The 19,809-nt window shown below is 35.0% G+C and overlaps 1 protein-coding gene across 3 annotated transcripts in view; it reads right to left on the bottom strand.

The window, feature by feature from the left end:
* Window positions 1-13,742: 13,742 nt before the first annotated feature.
* The window catches only part of CCDC122 (coiled-coil domain containing 122), a 46,644-nt gene continuing 40,577 nt past the window's right edge, over window positions 13,743-19,809 (bottom strand). For all 3 annotated transcript variants that reach the window (XM_058548225.1, XM_058548226.1, XM_058548224.1), the window contains one exon: window positions 13,743-14,333. In XM_058548225.1, the coding sequence (XP_058404208.1) occupies window positions 14,184-14,333 (150 nt within the window). In that variant the 3' untranslated portion in view covers window positions 13,743-14,183. The remainder of the gene's footprint in view (window positions 14,334-19,809) is intronic.

The raw sequence follows: 19,809 nt of genomic DNA, 5'->3' as shown, positions 1-19,809 counted from the left end.
TATTATGTATGCCAGGTATCTGCTAGCTGCCAGAGATGCAAAGGGGAATAAAATAGAAACTTTCAGAGTTTGATGAGTGGAAACAATCATGAGAACGTAATAATTGCTTCGCAGCCCACCTCAAATGTCACCTCTTCTTTTAGGCTCCCCCACCCCTGTTTGTAATTAATGGCTCCTTTTTTTGTTTCTGCAAGGCTTGGTTTATGCTTCTATCACAGGATTTTTTTTGTTGTATTTAAACCTATTATATATATGTTATCTCTCTTGCCAACTAACTTGATCTCATGGATGGAAAGAATCATGTCTTATTTATTTTTGCAGTTACCTAACAGAGAAGGTAGAACATGAAAATTGTTTCTTTGTCATCAGCTCACTGTTTTTGGCTCTAACTCATACTAGTCAGCATCTTTTTTAGACTATGTCACAAAATGAAAGGCAATATTCAAGTTTTGCTCCTATGCTGGGCCCCATTTCCATAAGTGTATGACATTTTGCAGCAGTTTTAAATTATTCATATATCAGCTTGAAGTTTTGAAGACTAGCAAAATTAATGTTTACAGGCATTTTGAGGTCAAGAGAAAAAAGGGTTATATTTTCTTTAGCCTAGGATAAAATCATTTTTACAACACCAACAATTGTTTTTGATAATTATTACTAATTTTATATTTTTAAATGTTGCTTAGTAAAATATCACAAAGATATTATAATATATTATTAGCAATAAATACTCTTACTGTAAATTTTTTGAAACCATGATGAGAGACGCTATGACTTTGATATTTTACAATATTCTGTCTTGTAGATCCATATTTCTTTGTAATTTCCTGAGTTAATTACTCCTGATCTGCAACAGACTGTGATTCTAATGTTCTTCAGCTGTAGGTGGGATAATGAATGATTAGAAGGGAGAATTGCTAATTTTAAACAATGGAAAAGCTGGGAAAGAATGGTTTGAAAGAACCAGGATGATTATATGAGGCTATAGGATGTGAGAATGTGCACACATGATTTATTCCTGTCTCAGTCTTTGTCATCTAGTGGGAATGAAAGCAACCAAAATGTTTTCCCCGAATATCACCCTTTTGTCTGGTTGTGTGAATCTTCTAATAAATCTGTCTAAAATCATGTGACCTCAATGCACTTGAAAAAATATCCTAAACTTTTAAATTGGGGTTTCAGAATCAAGATTTATTTAATAAATTTATTGTATGTAGCAACATGATAGTTACTAAGAACACTAATATTGAAAAAGATTAATTCAAAATAGTGATTGATTTATTATATTTGAAGGCTAACAGTGTACTTTTATTGTTGTACTAAATACATGGGATAAAGTTTGTGCCTTTTGGCTTGCTTTTTAAATTTAAAGCAAATGAATAATATCAAAATTACACTAAATGGGACAGTAGATTTCAAAGGGGCTAAGTTTCTTCCTTTTTTTCTGCTGCTGCTGCTGCTGCTGCTGGGAGTGGAATTGATCTGGAATGAGGAATAGGAGTAGAGTAATAATCATCTCTTGAAAACAGAGATTTCCCTGTGTGATTATTTTTGCAAGGTGCCTTAGTTTGGGATTCCCAGAATCAGACTCTGAGCAAGTGAGTTATTATTGAAGAGATTGGTAAGGAAAGCAAGACAGATAAGCAGAAAGAACCCAAACAAGGCTGCAATATCAGGCAAAGTCCTTTTGAGGGTAGCAAACGTCCCACAGAAAGTCTTAGATGAGAGCTGTCTGAGGCAAAAGCATGCCTCAGTCGGGAGAGAGGTGCTCAAAAGGATGAAAAAACATGTGAGAGGCTCTGACCGTGTCCACTACACAATGTTTCTGAGAGAGTTTATCTTTGTGAGGCATTTCAAAGTAAAGAAAAGATAGATTCTCTTGCATAAGGCAGTTATAAATGAAGAGATTGTTTTCAATGTTCAGGATCTACCTTTAGGCCAGTGGATTAAACCTTGGAGTTACAACAAAAATGAGAATTGGAGCCTGAAGATGGTACAACTGTGGATGTGCAGGGATAGAAAAAAGGTAAGCTCTGAATGAGGAAGCGGCATCTTTCTTTGATGGAAAGAAATGAAATAAAAATGAGAGAATTATTATTAGGAAACTGTGCATGGGTAAATTACATTGACAGATTAATTGAGACTGAAAGGCTTAGAAGGTGAGTAATCTAAATTAGTGAAAGATTAGAAAAAGAATGGACCCTTCTGAAAAATTGAGTGCTTTATGCAAATATGTATGAATCACAAATTAAAATAATATCAACATTATTTAACTGCCTAGCAAAGTCAGTGTTACATCTGAAGGATGGAAGTGTCCTCAAAGACGTCTCATTCTAAGGAATGACAGACACTTGAGAATGGCTGTACACAGGCTCTGTGGAACAGGTGGATGAAGAGAAAAGCATGTGATATTTTCAGCCAAGTAGATGTGCTGACATCTGGCTGGATCACTGTGCAGGAGTTAGTTAACACTAGTCATTGAAGACAAAACAACTCATGCATATTGCAGGGGTGCTATTTTTTTTTTTTTTTCCGTATCACATACACAAAGAAGCACATACACAGGAGAAGCAGTGCTGAAAGCACCTTAGGAAGCTGCTCCAATACAAGCACGGGGTTACCCATGTCTATTCTATCTAAAATAGCGTGATGGGGAGTAATAAGTAATAGTAGATGAGTTAGATGATATGTCTTGACTTAAACACTTTGGACAAAAAGTATCTGAAAATGTATCTTAGACTGGCAGTGTATTATCATTGCCTCTAAATTACCTTGTGCCATGTGACTGAGCAATACTGGCAAATCTCTCTAATATAACAATTTTATTTCAATTTTGACATGATTGTTATGCCAAGGAGCTTTTTGAGTAAGAAGACTTAAAACTATCTATCACATGAATGCTGATTTTGCTTTTGGAATACATCATCTCATTAATTAAGAGATTGAAGTTTCATTACTTCATGTCTGTCTTCACTGGATTATGTAAACAGCAACTCTGTTATCGCTGAATCATATGCTATTTTTATTTTTCTGAAGATCTAGATCCCACAGCCATCATTTAAATGGAACATTACAGAAGAGAAAAAGCAATTTGGAGCATCCCGTTCTTAGCTATGTATTGAATAAATCTATTCTGTTATTAGTATCTGTTTCAATTTATCTTTCCTGGTTTTGGTCATAGTTCGGTAACATTCAGGAGAAAGTGTTATATGGTAGCAAATGTGATATAGAAAACTCATTCCTTATACTGCCAAATTTATCAGAAAAGTAAAATAAAAAACTTTCCCTTATAAATATATTATAAATTAAAATAAGCAAATATAGCAGAGGTTATTTTTGACAGGCACATAATTTTTAGCTTCTGATCATTAGCTTTAGTAATCGTTGCTTAATGAAAAATAAAATATTTATAATATTGAAAATATGAACAACTAACAAATCAAATAGTTTTTAGTTGCAAATCCACAAGTTCTTCTGAATCTACTGACTCCGCCCACCAAAAAACAGTCCCAGATCTCCATAGTATTAATATAGGCCTCAATGATTTTTATGGATGAAGGATGGATTCCATGTACAATGCAGGATGATATAGGAACTTAGAGTTTTAATTGCAATTACCTATGTGAACTTTAAAGCGTTTTAAAGCAGTTTTTATAAGCAGGATCTCACTTTCCTTAGCCAAAATGTTTTACTGACACTACCCTCATGTAGTGTTATCTATGCATTTGAGTACTTCTTTTTATTTTTTTTTAATTTTTAATTTTATTTTTTTAAAATTTTTTGTTTATTGCAGTAACATTGGTTTATAACATTGTAAAAATTTCAGGTGTACATCATTGTACTTCTGTTTCTGCATAGATTACATCATGTTCACCTCCAAAATACTAATTACAACCCATCACCACACACATGTACCAAATTACCCCTTTCACCCTCCTCCCTCCCCCTTTCCCCTCTGGTAACCACCAATCCAGTCTCGGTCCCTATGTGTTTGTTTATTGTTGTTATTATCTACTACTTAATGAAGGAAATCATACGGTATTTGACCTTCTCCCTCTGACTTATTTCACTTTGCATTATACCCTCAATGTCCATCCACGTTGTCACAAATGGCTGGATTTCATCGTTTCTAATGGCTGAGTAGTATTCCATTGTGTATATATACCACATCTTCTTTATCCATTCGTCCCTTGATGGGCACTTAGGTTGCTTCCAAGTCTTGGCTATTGTGAATAACGCTGCAATGAACACAGGGGTGCATGTACCTTTACAAATTGGTGTTTTCAAGTTCTTTGGATAAATACCCAAGAGTGGAATAGCTGGATCATATGGTAGTTCTATCCTTGATATTTTGAGGCATCTCCATACTGTTTTCCATAGTGGCTGCACCAGTTTGCACTCCCACCAGCAGTGTATGAGAGTTCCCTTCTCTCCACATCCTCTCCAACACTTGTTGTTTCCTGTCTTGTTAATTATAGCCATTCTGACGAGCGTGAGGTGATATCTCATTGTAGTTTTGATTTGCATTTCCCTGATAGTGATGTTGAACATCTTTTCATGTGTCTGTTGGCCATCTGTATATCTTCTTTGGAGAAATGTCTGTTCAGGTCTTTTGCCCATTTTTTAATTGGGTTGGTAGTTTTTTTGTTGTTGAGATGCATGAGTTCTTTATATATTTTGGAGATTAAGCCCTTATCAGAAGTACAGTTTGCAAATATCTTCTCCCAATTGTTAAGTTGTCTTTTCGTTTTGTTGATGGTTTCCTTTGCTGTGCAGAAGCTTTTTAGTTTGATGTAGTCCCATTTGTTTATTTTTTCTATTGTTTCTCTTGCCCGGTCAGACGTGGTGTTTGAAAAGATGTTGCTAAGACCGATGTCGAAGAGCGTACTGCCTATGTTTTCTTCTAGAAGTTTCATAGTTTCAGGTCTTACATTCAAGTCTTTAATCCATTTGGAGTTAATTTTTGTGTATGGTGTAAGGTAAGGGTCTACTTTCATTTTTTTGCATGTGGCTATCCAGTTTTCCCAACACCATTTGTTGAAGAGACTTTCTTTTCCCCATTGTATGTTCTTGGCTCCTTTGTCAAAGATTAGCTGTCCATAGATGTATGGGTTTATTTCTGGGCTTTCGATTCTATTCCATTGGTCTGTGTGTCTGTTTTTGTGCCAGTACCATGCTGTTTTGGTTACCATAGCTTTGTAGGACATTTTGAAATCAGGGAGTGTGATACCTCCAGCTTTGTTCTTTTTTCTCAGGATTCCTTTAGCTATTCGGAGTCTTTTTTAAAAAGACAATTTTTTTAGAGCAGTTGTAGGTTTAAAACAAAATTGAGAATAAGGTACAGAGATTTCTCATATATCCCCTGTTTCCCCGCATGCATAGCCTCCCCCATTATTAATATCACTCACCAGAATGGTACATTTTTTTTTTTTTTACCAAGGATGAACTTACATTGACACATCATAATCACCCAGAGTCCATAGTTGACTTTAGGATTCACTTTTGGTGTTGTATATTCTGTGGATTTTGACAAATTTATAATGACATATATCCATCATTATAATATCATACAGAGTATTTTCACTGCCCTAAAAATCTTTTGTGCTCTGCCTATTTATCTCCCCTTTACCACCCCGAACCCTGGCAACCACTTATCTTTTTACTGTCTCTATAGTTTTACCTTTTCCAGAATGTCATATAGTTGGAATTATACAATATGTGGCCTTTTCAAATTGGCTTCCTTCACTTAGTAATATACATTTAAGTTTCCTCATGTCTTTTCATGGCTTGATAGCTCATTTCTTTTTAGTACTAAATAATATTCCATTGTCTGGATGTACCACAATTTATTTATCCATTCACCTACTGAAAGACTTCTTGGTAGCTTCCAAGTTTTGACAATTATGAATAAAGCTGCTATAAACATCTGTGTTTATGTGTGGACATCAGTTTTCAACTTCTTTGGATAAATACCAAAGAGTATGATTGCTGGATCATATGGTAAGAGTATGTTTAGTTTTGTAAGAAACGGCCCACATGTCTTCCTAAGTGGCTGCACCATTTTGCATCCCCACTAGCAATGAATGAAAGAATTCCTGTTGCTTCACATCCTCATCAGCATTTAGTGTTGTCAGTGTTCCAGATTTTGGCCACTGTAATTGGTGCATAGTGGTGTCTCATTGTTTTAATTCTCATTTCCCTGATGGCATATGATGTGAAGCATTTTTTCATATGCTTATTTGCCATTTGTTTATCTTCTCTGGTGAGGTGTCTATGAAGGTGAGGTGTCTATTAAAGTGTTTGCCCCATTTTTTAATTTGGTTGTTTTCTTATTGTTGAGTTTAAGAGTTCTTTGTAAGAGTTCTTCATATTCAAAATATGAATAACAGTCTTTTATCAGATGTGTCTTTTGTAAGTATTTTCTCCCAATCTGTGGCTTATCATTCTCTTGACAGTGTGTCTTACAGAGCAAAAGTTGTTAATTTTAATGAAGTCCAGTTTATCAATTATTTCTTTCATGGATTGTGCCTTGAATGTTGTATCAAAAAAGACATCAACAATACCTAAGGTCATCTGGGTTTTCTCCTATGTTATCTTCTAGGAGTTTTATGGTTTTGTGTTTTATATTTAGGTCTGGCATCAACTTTGAGTTAATTTTTGTAAAGGGTGTATGGTCTGTATCTAGATTCATTTTTTTGGCATATGGATGTCCAGTTGTTCCAGCACCATTTTTTGTAAGAACTATCTTTGCTCCATTGTATTGCTTTTGCTCCTCTGTCAAAAATCAGTTGACTATTTATGTGGGACTATTTCTGGGCTCTCTATTTTGTTCCATTGATCTATTATTTCACCAATACTACACTGTCTTGATTATTGTACCTTTATAGTAAGTTGAAGTCGTGTAGCATCAATTCTTCAACTTCGTTTTTCCTCTTCAATATTGTGTTGGATATTGTGGGTCTTTCGCCTCCCTGTATAAACTTTAGAATCAGTTCTCAATATCCATAAAATAACTTCCTGGGATTTTGATTGAGATTGCATTGAATTTATAGTTCAAGTTGGGAAGAACTGATATCTTTGCAATATTGAGTTTTCCTATCCATGAACATTGAATATCTCTCCATTTATTTAGTTCTTCTTTGATTTCTTTTGTCAGAGTTTTGTATTTTTCCTTATAAAAATCTTGCTTATATTTTATTATATTTATACCTAAGTATTTAATTTTTTGAGGTGCTAATGTAAATGGTATTGAGTTTTTAATTTCAAATTCCACTTGTGCATTGTTGGTATATAGAAAAGCAATTGACTTTTTTATATTAACCTTGTATCTTGTAACTGTGCTATAAATGCTTATTGGTTCCAAGAGGTTTTTTTGTTGATTCTTTTGGATTTTTTACCTAGATGATCATGCCATCTGCAACAGTTTTATGTCTTCTTTTTTTTTTAATTTTATTTTTTTTTAAATTTTTTGTTTATTGCAGTTATTTCTTCTTTCCTAATCTGTGTATATTTTATTTCCTTTTCTTGCCTTATTGCATCAGCAATGACTTCCAGTATGATGTTGAAAAGGAATGGTGAGAGGGGACATCCTTGCCTTGTACCTGATCCTAATGGGAAAGCTTTGAGTTTCTCACTATTAAGTATGATATTGTCTGTAGGTTTTATGCAGATATTAAGTTGAGAAAGTTCTCTTCTATTCCTAGATTACTGAGAGTTTTTATCATGAATGTGTGTTGGATTTTGTCAAATGATTTTTATGAATCTATTGACATGATCATGTGACTTTTTTTGTTGTTGTTGTTGATGTGATGGATTACATTAATTGATTTTCAGATGTTGAACCAGCATTGCATACCTGGGATAAATCTCCCTTGGTCATGGTATATAATTCTTTTTATACTTTTTTGGATTTGATTTACTAATATTTTCTTGAAGATTTTTGATCTCTGTTCATGAGAGATATTGGTCCATAGTTTTCTTTTCTTGTAATATCTTTGTCTGATTTTGGTATTAGGATAATGCTGGTCTCATAGAATGACCAAGTGATATTCCTTCTTTCATTTCTGATATTAGTAATTAGTGTCCTTTTTCTTTTTTTCTTAGTAAGCCTGGCTAGTGGTTTATCAATTTTATTGATCCTTCGAAGAATCAGCTTTTAATTTCATTAATTTTCTCTATTGATTTCATTTTTTCAATTTTATTGATTTCTGCTCTAATTCTTATTATTTCTTTTCTTCTTCTTACTTTGCATTTAATTTGCTCTTCTTTTTCCATACTCCTAACATGGAAACTGAGATGATTGATTTTAGATCTTTCTTCTTTTCTAACATATGCATTCAACGCTATACGTTTTCTTCTAGCAGTGCTTTCACTACATCCTACAAATTTTGATAACATGTGTTTTCATTTTCTTTTAGTTCAAAATGTTTTTTTAATTTCTCTTGAGATTTCTTCTTTGATCCACATGTTATTTGGAAGTGTGTTGTTTAATCTCTACCTATTTTGGGATTTTCCAGTTATTTTTTGTAATTGATTTCTAGTTTAATTCAATTGTGGTCTAAGAGCAGACATTTTATGATTTCTATTCTTTTAAATTTGTTACAGTGTGTTTTATGGCCCAGAATGTCATCTATTTTGGTGAATATTCCATGTGAGCTTGAGAAAAATGTGTATTTTTCTGTCGTTGGATGATGTTGTCTATAGATGTCAATTATATCCAGTTGATTGATGGTGTTGGTGAGTTCAACTATGTTCTTCCTGATTTTCTGCCTGCGGGATCTGTCCATTTCTGATAAAGAGATGTTAAAGTCTGCAACTATAAAAGTGGACTCCCCTATTTCTCCTTGGAAGTTCTATCAGTTTTTGCCTCACATAGTTTGATGCTTTGTTTTTGGGTGTGTACGTGTTAAGAATTGTTATGTCTTCTTGGAGAATTGACCCCTTTATCACTATGTAATGTCCTTCTTTATCTCTGATAACTTTTCTTACTTTGAAGTCTGCTCTATCTGAAATTAATATAGCTACTCCTGCTTTCTTTTGATTAGTGTTAGCATGGTATATTTTTCTCTGTCCCTTTACTTTTAATCTATATGTGTATTTATATTTAAAGTGGGTTTCTTGTAGACAACATATAATTGTCTTTTTTTTTTTTTTTGATCCACTCTGACAATCTCTATCTTTGGATTGGTACATTCAAATCATTGACATTCAAAGTGATTATTGATATAGTTGGATTAATATCTACCATATTTGTCATTATTTTTGATCTGTTTCCCTTGTTCTTTGTTCCTATTTTTGTCTTCCACTCTTTTTCTGCCTTTTCAGTGTTTTTTTCTTTTTCTGGGAAAGACTCGCCCTAAGCTAACATCTGTTGCCAAACTTCCACTCTTTTTGGGTTTTTTTCCTCCTTCTCAAAGCCCCAGTACATAGTTGTATATTCTAGTTGTAAGTGTCTTTTCTGATTTTAATCAAGTATTTTATATGATTCAATTTCCTCTCCTTGGAGAATATCAGTTATACTCCTTTTTACATTTTTTTTAGTGGTTGCCCTAGAGTTTGTACTATACATTTACAACTAATCCAGGTCCACTTTCGAGTAACACTATATCACTTCATAGGTAGTGTGTGTGTCTTATAATAACAAAATAATCTTAACTCCTTCCTCTCATCCCTGTATCACTGCTGTCATTCATTTCATACATAAGCATATACATATATACATAAGATACATACACAGCATACATAATCAAATACATTGTTGCTATTATTATTATTTTGAACAAACTATTATCTGTTAGATCAATTAAGAATAAGAAAAATAAAAGCTTTTATTTTACCTTTACTTATTCCTTCTTCCATGCTCTTCTTTCCTTACATTATGTAGAATGAAGTTTCTGACCGATATTATTTTCTTTCTCTCTAAGGAACTTCTTTTAATATTTCTTGCAAGGCAGGTCTACTGGCAACAAATTCTCTCAATTTGTCTGAGAAAGTCTTTATTTGTTCTTCATTTTTGAAGGATAATTTCATGGAGTATAGAATTCTAGGTTGGTGGGTTTTTTCTCTCAACACTTTAAATATTTCACTCCACTCTCTTCGTGGTTCCATGGTTTCTGAGAAGTCAGATGTAATTCTTCTCTGGAGGTAAATCTCACAATATTGTGGGGGCCCCCCATTACTGGGTTCCCCTGGAGTTTTTAACTCTCGGAGTTATTCACACTGAGCCTCCAGCAATTCATCAATTACAGTTCAGGTTTTTCTATCCTGGCACTGGTTCCCATGGTGATTTCTACTCTGGTCAGCAGTGACTCCCTGTATTCACCTGGCTGTCTCTCTAATCTTGGGGGCAGCAGTTTGCCCTGTGTTCTCACCCCTCTTAGGGATCCAAGGAAAGTTGTTGATTTTTCAGCCTATTCAGCTTTTTACTTGTTGTTAGGACTTCCAAGCTCCTTACATGCAGAACCCCCCTTTTTTTAACCATAAAATTTCTCTTTTTGGTTAAATTCATTTTATGCCTTGCAATCTATTAAAAGGATGGGTTAAATATAGAAATAAATTATTACTTATTTACAGTAAAATTGAGGTTTACCCTTGGAATAATTTCTTGCAGTGCCATGTAGCTAAAAGAATAGGGCTCTGGATTTCAATTCTGCCCCTGATAAGCTGTGTGATGAGATCTTAGGCAAGTTACCTAACCTGTCTAAGCCTCAGTTTCTCCATATGTAAATCAGGGATAATAACATATAACTTAAACCATTATTCTGAGAATTAAATGAAATAATATATAAAAATTGCCAAATAGGGCACAGCATAGTTGCTTGGTATATTACTGTTATTAGTGTTATTTCATATCTATAGTGTTTTGGAAAACAGTATGATTAATCAATTGACTGGAAGAACATGGCCTAACAGATAACATATAGATAATTTATATTGGCCATGGCCATGTCCATGGTGGCTGATTTGACTGGCTTTAATGTGTACTATCTGGTGTTTTCCATGGTTAAGATACGGCTTAAAAGTAGATATCAATTTCTTTCTGTTGGTCAACTATAATTTGCCCATAGATTGCACATGTTGTAAGTAATATTTTGATATATTAACTGTAGGTTTTTTTCTCCCTCTGCTTCCTTGCACTAGTTACCTTTTCCTGATCATTTAGGCAATAGAACCTAGCACGTCAGGACAGATACTGCCAAAATGTAAGAAGTCATTCATCAGCTTTGAGCTTCATATTAGGCTTATTAAAAACTCCAAACTAAAAACAATATTCTTGAAATCATAACTTTCTTTTGCAGAAGACTGGGCATTTTGAGAGATAAAAAAATTTTCTGAGGGGCCAGCCTAGTGGCATAGTGGTTAAGTTTGAGTGCTCTGCTTCAGTGGCCCTGGGTTCGTGGGTTCAGATCCCGGGTGCAGACCTACACACCATTTGGCAAGCCTTGCTGTGGCAGTGTCCCACATGCAAAATGGAGGAGGATTGGCATAGACGTTAGCTTAGGGCCAATCTTCCTCAAGCAAAAAGAGGAAGATTGACAACAGATGTTAGCTCAGGGCCAATCTTCCTCAAAAAAAAAATTTGCTGAGCTCCAAAGCACTGAGAGCCTTGAAAGACTCATTTTATACCAGAAATCAAAGAGTGAGGAAAAGTGCATGAATAGAATAATGGGCCCCAAGAGGTAAAATCTGGCCAGCATACAGAGAGAATTTAATAGGACCAGAAGAGACCTTGTGATTGGACAAGGAAGCTGACCCCATTGACCAGAGAAAACGACTGCAGACACATCATGGACAAAATATGATGCTCAAGACCAAGAAGAATGGAGTATACCTCTGTAAAGGCCAGTGAGGTCAGAGTATATCACTTGGACCAGAATCCTTCCTCTAATGACAAAACAATATAATCTCCTGGGAACTTAGACCATTTCTAAGAAGAAAATGTGGAGAAAGAGGAAGAAGATTCTGAACTGAGTGGTTGCACAAAAAAAAAAGACTGAGTTTTAAATCAAAAGTGTATGTGAGGGGCCAGCCCCGTGGCTTAGCAGTTGGGTGTGCGCACTCCACTACTGGCTACCCAGGTTCGGATCCCAGGCGCGCACTGACACACCGCTTCTCCAGCCATGCTGAGGCCGTGTCCCACATATAGCAACTAGAAGGATGTGCAGGGCCGGCCCCGTGGCTTAGCGGTTAAGTGCGCGCACTCCGCTGCTGGCGGCCCGGGTTCGGATCCCAGGCGTGCACTGAGGCACCGCTTCTCCGGCCATGCTGAGGACGTGTCCCACATACAGCAACTAGAAGGATGTGCAGCTATGACATACAACTATCTCCTGGAGCTTTGGGGGAAAAAATAAATAAATAAAAATTGAAAAAAAAAAAAAGAAGGATGTGCAACTGTGACATACAACTATCTACTGGGGCTTTGGGGTGGGGGGGAAAGGAAAAAAAAAAAAAGGAAAAACGTGTATGTGAGAAAGGCCATTAAGCACAAGAGTTCATATTCTAAGCTAGGCTCAGTTATAGAGACTTTTTAAAATTACTTTAATTTTCTAACTTTAGAGTTTGTGACCATGTTGAAATATCATATCCACTAACTATATGATCAGGCTTAAGGATATCTCGAGTTTTAGTTCTTGGTGAATCTGAAAGCTTCCATCATCTGAAATGTTTTTCAAGATTAGAAAGGGCTAGGAAGGAAAACAGTTTTCTCTTTCAAATAATTCTTTCAGCTGTTACAAAATTTAAAATAAGTACATGTATTATTATCTTAGATATTTTTAAAAACTACATTGAAAATTACTTTCTCAAATAGGGAACAAACCTATTTTCTCCATACCTTAATTTAAAAATGAACTTTCAAAAACATAACTCAAGGCGTTATAAACTTAAGGGTTTAGAAAACTAGAATTTTTGTTTTATGAGCTGTAAATGAAATTATGAAGTATAACTATAAGAAGAGCCTTTGAAATATGCAAATTACATTTAAAAATTTTTATATAATCAGCCTTTGGTTCAGCCTTGTCTTCAGCAGAGCATAGTGGGTTCACTCCATAATCTGCAGGTTTTAACATTTTCATTCACAGCTGTGTTTCTGAGTCATGGACCAAAGCTGATTGTGTTACAGCATAAGCCATTTAAGGTGTTAGCCATAATAAGCCATGCTAATTCATAATAAGACTATTAATGTAAGACATAACAAGATTATTAGTATCAGGTTTTATATCAGCTATAATCTTACTGAATCTCAGGCACATAGAAAGGTGAAGAGAAAATGGACTTCAGATATCATTTTGATGTTGTTGATTTGAAATCATGAAGTCCTAAAAGTGAATATTTGAAAACCATATCTTCAGTAATTAATATTTTGTTTCTGTTCCTAAAAATTTGACTCAGTGGAGCCATGAGAAGGAGTACTTTTATCTTAAAAAGGGGCAAGTTAAATTTTGATTTGTTGCCATGGACACAGCATTTGCCTTTCAATGAAAAAAAATACGTGTCAGTCTATTCTGGTTAAACACTCTTCTTTTAAGAGCTTGTATGTTTGCTTTACACGATGTTATAACTTTAATTTAGTCATAGAATAGTAATAAAGAATTTACAGACAGAAAAGTGAACAAAAAATGTATGCATGGCAACATTCCAAAAACATGTTATCTAATAACAAAGGAAAATGATTGCTACCTTCTGGATGAAAGAGAAAACTGAGAAAAATATCTGAAGCATATAACAACATTATTGTAAATGTCAATATTTATGGACTACTGTGAAGACGGTGGTAGAAAAACAAGTTCTAGTAGAAAGTTTGAGAGAGACAACCATTTAAATATCTTCATTTAAATCATTGTAAATTCAAGTGTTTTTTTCTTCTAGGTTTTTACTTCATATGATAGTGAAGGCAACATGTTTATAAAGAGGCATTCATGAGAACAATACATCTTATACATTCAAAATATTCATACAGAGTCTCCCACTATTCTTCTGTAAGCATTCCTATTGTCTATATTGCTATCAATTGTAGGGTTGGAAGGCACTTTAACAAAGAGATAACTGATTCAAAAAAAGAGAAAATGTATCTGTTATTAAGACCTCTGATAGTGAACACTGGTTGCTAAGAATCCAAAGGACTTTCTCAACATTCTGCCCCATAATTTTAGTTGGCATATTCTGTGCTCTGTTGCCCTATGGCCTTGTTAATCTTGCATTCCAATTTGTTTTCTTAGTTCAGCTGCAGTTTTTTCCAGTTGTTGAATGTTCCACTGCCATTGTCTTCTATTTGACTGAAGCTTGTTCACCTGACAATGCAAACGCTTAAGAATTGCACCAAATCTCTTATGTTGTACCTGTTAAAAGAAAAGTGCACGTCAACAGGGCTTGAGAAGGATAAATAGTAAATAGCCATAAAGGATATTTTGACTACTCTAAAGAGGAAAGCACTTGATTAGAAATTATTCACTGTAAATAATAATGATAACAAAAACAAACAGTAATTATAACTATTCAACAGTTATTACATGTTAGATACGTAAAAAGCTCTCAGCTTTTTACGTATAATTAAATTCTCATAACACCTTATGATGTGGATATTATTATCCCCATTTGTGTATAAAGAAACCAAAGATCAAAGAGTTTGAGTAATTCAACCAAGTTTCACAGCTAGCAAGTGATGGTGTTTGGGATTTGAACTCAAGTGAAACATCTGTGATGGAGCGCCTTCTATTTATCAAGCAGTTACCAATTAAGAGAAATGGTTTCATTTCTGGTATCCAGTCGTTCACTGAAATGTAGACCCATTGATCTAAAAGGTCTTGGAGGTCATATAGTCCATTTCTCTGCCAGTAAGTACATCAGTATTTATACTGAGCCAGACAATGCTACACTGGAAGGCAATGAAGTGCAAACATTTTGGTGTCTGGCCAAAAGAAAGTAAAAAAGTCAAAATTCTTGATATTACTGTTGGCTATACAAAGAACATCCAATCTTTTTTTTAACAGCTTTATTGAAATATAATTTACATACCATACAATCCATCCTTTAAAGTAGACAATTCAATGGTTTTTAATATATTCACAGAGTTGTGCAATCATCACCACAATCTAATTTAGAACATTTTCATTACCCCAAAAAAGAAACCTAGTACCCATTAGCAGTGACTCCCCATTCCCCCTTCCCCACCCTTAGAACTAGGCAACCACTAATCTACTTTCTCTTTTTATAGATTTGCCTATTCTGGGCATTTTATAAAATGGAGTCATACAATATGTGGGTCTTTTGTGACTGGCTTCTTTCACTTAGCATAATATTTTTAAGGGTCATCCATGTTTTAGCATGTATCAGTACTTCATTCCTTTTTATTGCTAAATAATATTCCATTGTATTATATACTACATTTTATTTATCCAATTCATCAGTGATGGATGTTTGAGTTGTTTCCACTTTTTGGTTATTATTAATAATGCCGCTATGAACATTCATGTACAAGTTTTTGTGTGGACATATATTTTCACTTCTCTCATATATATACCTAGGAGTGGAATTACTGGGTCATATAGTAACTCTATGTTTAACCATTTAAGGAACTGTCAGACTGTTTTCCAAAGTGACTGCACCATTTTTACATTCCCATGATCAATGTGTGAGGGTTCCAATTTCTTCACATCCTCGAAAATACTTACTATCTGTCTTTTTGATTATAGCCGTCCTAGTGGGTGTGAAGTGGTATCTCATTGTGATTAAACACCTGTTTTAAATGAACTGATAGGGCAGGCCCCGTGGCTTAGTGGTTAAGTGCACGAGCTCCGCCGCTGGCGGCCCGGGGTTCAGATCCCAGGCTCGCACTGACGCACTGCTTCTCCGGCCATGCTGAGGCCACGTCCCACATACATCAACTAGAAGGATGTGCAGCTATGACGTACAACTATCTACTGGGGCTTTGGGGGAAAATAAATAAATAAATAAATAAAAATCTTTAAATGAACTGATAAAATAACAGAAAAATAGGGTTGGGAAAGTTACCTATTCATTTTTTGTCTTCTTTATAAATTTTTAATTTTTTACTTATACATATAACATAAAATATACATATAACATAAAATTTACCATCTTCACCATTTTTAAGTCTACAGTTCAGTAGTATTAAGTACATTCACATTGTTATGCAACCATTGCCACCATCCATCTCCAGAACTCTCTTCATCTTGTAAAACTGAAACTCTGTAACCATTAAACAATAACTCCCTATTCCTCACTCCCCTCAGCCCCTGGCAACCACCATTCTACTTTCTGTCTCTATGAATTTGACTATCTTAGGTACCTCATATAAGTAGAACCATACAGTATTTATCTTTTTGTGACTGGCTTATTTCACTTAGCATAATTTCCTCAAAGTTCCACCATGTTATAGAATGTGTTAGGATTTCTTTCCTTTTTAAGACTGAATAATATTCCATTGTATGTATATACGACATTTTCTTGATCCATTCACCCACGGATGTACACTTGAATTGCTTCCACTTTTTGGCTATTGTGACTAATGCTGCTACAAACCTGGGTGTATCGCTTGGGACTCTGTTTTTAATTCTTTTGGGTATATACCCAGAAGCAGAATTGCCAGATCATATGGTAATTCTATTTTTAATTTTTTGAGGAATTGTCATACCGTTTTCCACTATGGTTGCACTAGTTTACATTGCCGCCAGCAATGTGTGAATATATCAGCAGAAGGGGTTTTGTGAAGAATGTAGCATAGAAATAGGCAAATGAAGGAGGCATGTGTTGGTAGTAGGTACTATCTATCTGACAAGCATAATCCTGTTATGGAGATTGGCTCCTTGAGTGCTCAGAGCCAGAGGTCAAGAACAGTCAAACTCAGATGAATGACTTGATTTCCATGCTCACTAACCAACCTTGTGATAATTTGGCTTCCAATGTAGTTTCCTTACAGGGAGAAGCAGCACTGATGACTGTTTATTTTTATAAATTAATAAATGGGCCTTTAAGTTTTAAACATCAGTTTCTTGTGAACTGCATTTCTCCACGTATACCTAACTCTGGGATACTATCAAGATTAAGTTTCTAGGCCCACAAGGCTAAAAGGCAGTTTTGGCCAAGAAGGGACTTTATAAAGGCAAAGTGTGAGCCTTCTTGAAGGCCAGCCATTTGTTCAGCCTCTACGGGTAACATTCTGACTTTGATATGTGTCTTAATATTCAAAGTTGAGTACCATTAAGCAGCTAAGAATGTAGTGGTTCTATAGAGAACATAGCTTTTTTGCCTCTAGGAAATGGATGGGTTACTATTCTTATTTAATTATTGTTGCTAGCTAGGCAGAAGTAAGAATAATAATAAAGTAGGGGCAGTGCCCACAAAGTGCAGTGACAAAAAGAGAGCAAGGCCATATATAATCTGAATTCGACCTCATCTCCTACTACTTTTATCTTCATTCTCTCCGCACTTTAGATACACTGTACTTGTATTCTGTGGGCCCAGGAATGTTCTCATCTTAAGACCTTTGCACTTGCTTTTTCTTTTGCCTGGAAAGCTCTTTCTCAGATATCTGCATGCCTACTTCCTTCACTTCTTTTAGGATTTTGCCAAAAGAGACCTTCTTAGTAAAGCTTTTTTTTTGGCCACAAGATCTAATATTTCACCTTCTCTCTCCCCACACCAAATACATTAAATATTTCTCTTCTCTGCTCCATTTTTTTTTGTCCTTAACCCTATCCTTATCTAACATGCTCTATATCTTACTTATATACCTTGTTTATGTCTCTCTCTCCAACTAGAATGCAAATTCCATGAGGACAGGGATTTTTATCCATTTATTTTGTTGACTACTCTATTCTCAGAGCCTAAAAGAGTAATTGGCACATAGTATGAGCTCAATAAAAGTGTTGAATGAATTAATGAATAAATACATGAAGAAAATGAGACAGCTTTTGTAAATCAAATGGCTGCTACCCTATTTTGAGAAGAACATTATGTAAAATATATTGCTAAATTCTGTATTGTTTAGAATTTCTCTATTTATGTAACTAACACTGACACAATGTTGTTGTTTTAACATGGAGAAAATGCTGCATTTAAAAGACTTGGAGCCCACTTCCTGCCATTTGAACATGTTATGTAACTTCTCTTTGTTTCAGATGTTTAATCTAAAAAGTATGGTTAAATATTTTTATGGAAGTATAAATACACAGATTTTTAAGTGTGCAGTTCAATGACTTTTGATAAATTTATACACCCATGTTGTGTGCATCAGTAATTCATTCTTTTTATTGCCAAATAGTATGCCATTATACGAATATATCACAATTTGTTTATCCATTCTGCTTTTGAGGAACATTTGTAATGTTTCTATTTTGAGGCTATTATGAATAAAGCTTCTATAAGCATTCATATTCAAGTTTTTTTAAGACATGTTTTTCATTTTTCTTGGGTAAACACGTAGGAAGGGAGTTGCTGAGACATAGGGTAGGTGTATGCTAACTTTTTAAGAAGCTGCCAAACCATTTTCCAAAGCAGTTGCACCATTTTATTATCTCAACAAAAATGCAAGAGATTTCCAGTTGCTCCACACCCTTGGTAACATTTGGTATTATCATTCATTGTAATTTTAACCATTCTATTGGGTCTGAAATGGTATCTTATTGTGGTTTTAATTTTCATTTCCTTGGTGGTTAAAGATGTTGAATGTCTTTTCATGTACTTAGTCGCCATCCTATGTCTTCTTTTGTGAAATTTCTGCTTACATCTTGTACTCATTTTAAAAAATATTTGTAGGAGTTCTTTCTATACAAGTCCTGGATATAAGTTATTTCTAAGCTAGATGTATTGCAAATATTTTTATTCCTTCTGTGATTTTGTCTTTTCATTTTCTTGATTCTATCTTTTTTGTGTGTGTGTAAGGAAGACCAGCCTTGAGCTAACATCCAATGCCAATCCTCCTCTCTTTGCTGAGGAGGACTGGCCCTGGGCTAACATCCATGCCCATCTTCCTCTACTTTATATGGGACGCTGCCACAGCATGGCTTAACAAGCGGTGCATCGGTGTGCACCCGGGATCTGAACCGGCAAACCCCGGGCTGCCGCAGCGGAGCACGCGCACTTAACTGCTTGTGTCACTGGGCCAGCCCCATGGTGTCTTTTGAAGAACAGAATTTCTGAGTTTGAAATCCAATGTGTCAATTTTTTTCCTTTATGGTTAGTATATTTTGTGTCCTAAGAAAGCTTTGTTTAGCTCAACATAATGAAGATTTCTCCTTTGGTTTCTTCTAGATGCTTTATAGTTTTAGCTTTTACATTTAGATATCTGATACATTTCAAATGAAGATTTGTATATGTTGTAAAATAGGCATAGAGGTTCATTGTTTCCATACAGATATCCAGTTGTTCCAGCACCATGTATTATAAGGCTTTTCTTTCTTCATTGAATTATCTTGAAACCTTTGTCAAATTGACAAAATGTGATTGATTTCTGAACTCTGTTCTGTTTCACTGATCCATTTATTAATTTTTTCACCAATGATACACTTTCTTGATGATTGCAGCTTCATAAATGTTAATATCAGGTAGGATAAGTACTACAACTTTTTTCAGTTTTTTTTTTTTTTGTGAGGAAGATCGGCCCTGAGCTAACATCTGCCAATCCTCCTCTTTTTGCTGAGGAAGACTGGCCCTGGGCTAACATCCATGCCCATCTTCCTCCACTTTATATGGGACACCGCCACAGCATGGCTTGCCAAGAAGTGCCGCGGTGCGCACCTGGGATCCGAACTGGCGAATCCCGGGCCACCGCAGCAGAGCGCACACACTTTACCA

This window comes from Diceros bicornis, chromosome 9, assembly GCF_020826845.1.
Source record: "Diceros bicornis minor isolate mBicDic1 chromosome 9, mDicBic1.mat.cur, whole genome shotgun sequence".
In the NCBI taxonomy this organism is placed as follows: domain Eukaryota; kingdom Metazoa; phylum Chordata; class Mammalia; order Perissodactyla; family Rhinocerotidae; genus Diceros; species Diceros bicornis.
Note: the sequence above shows the minus strand (reverse complement) of the source record. Positions and strands in the feature narration are given on the sequence as shown.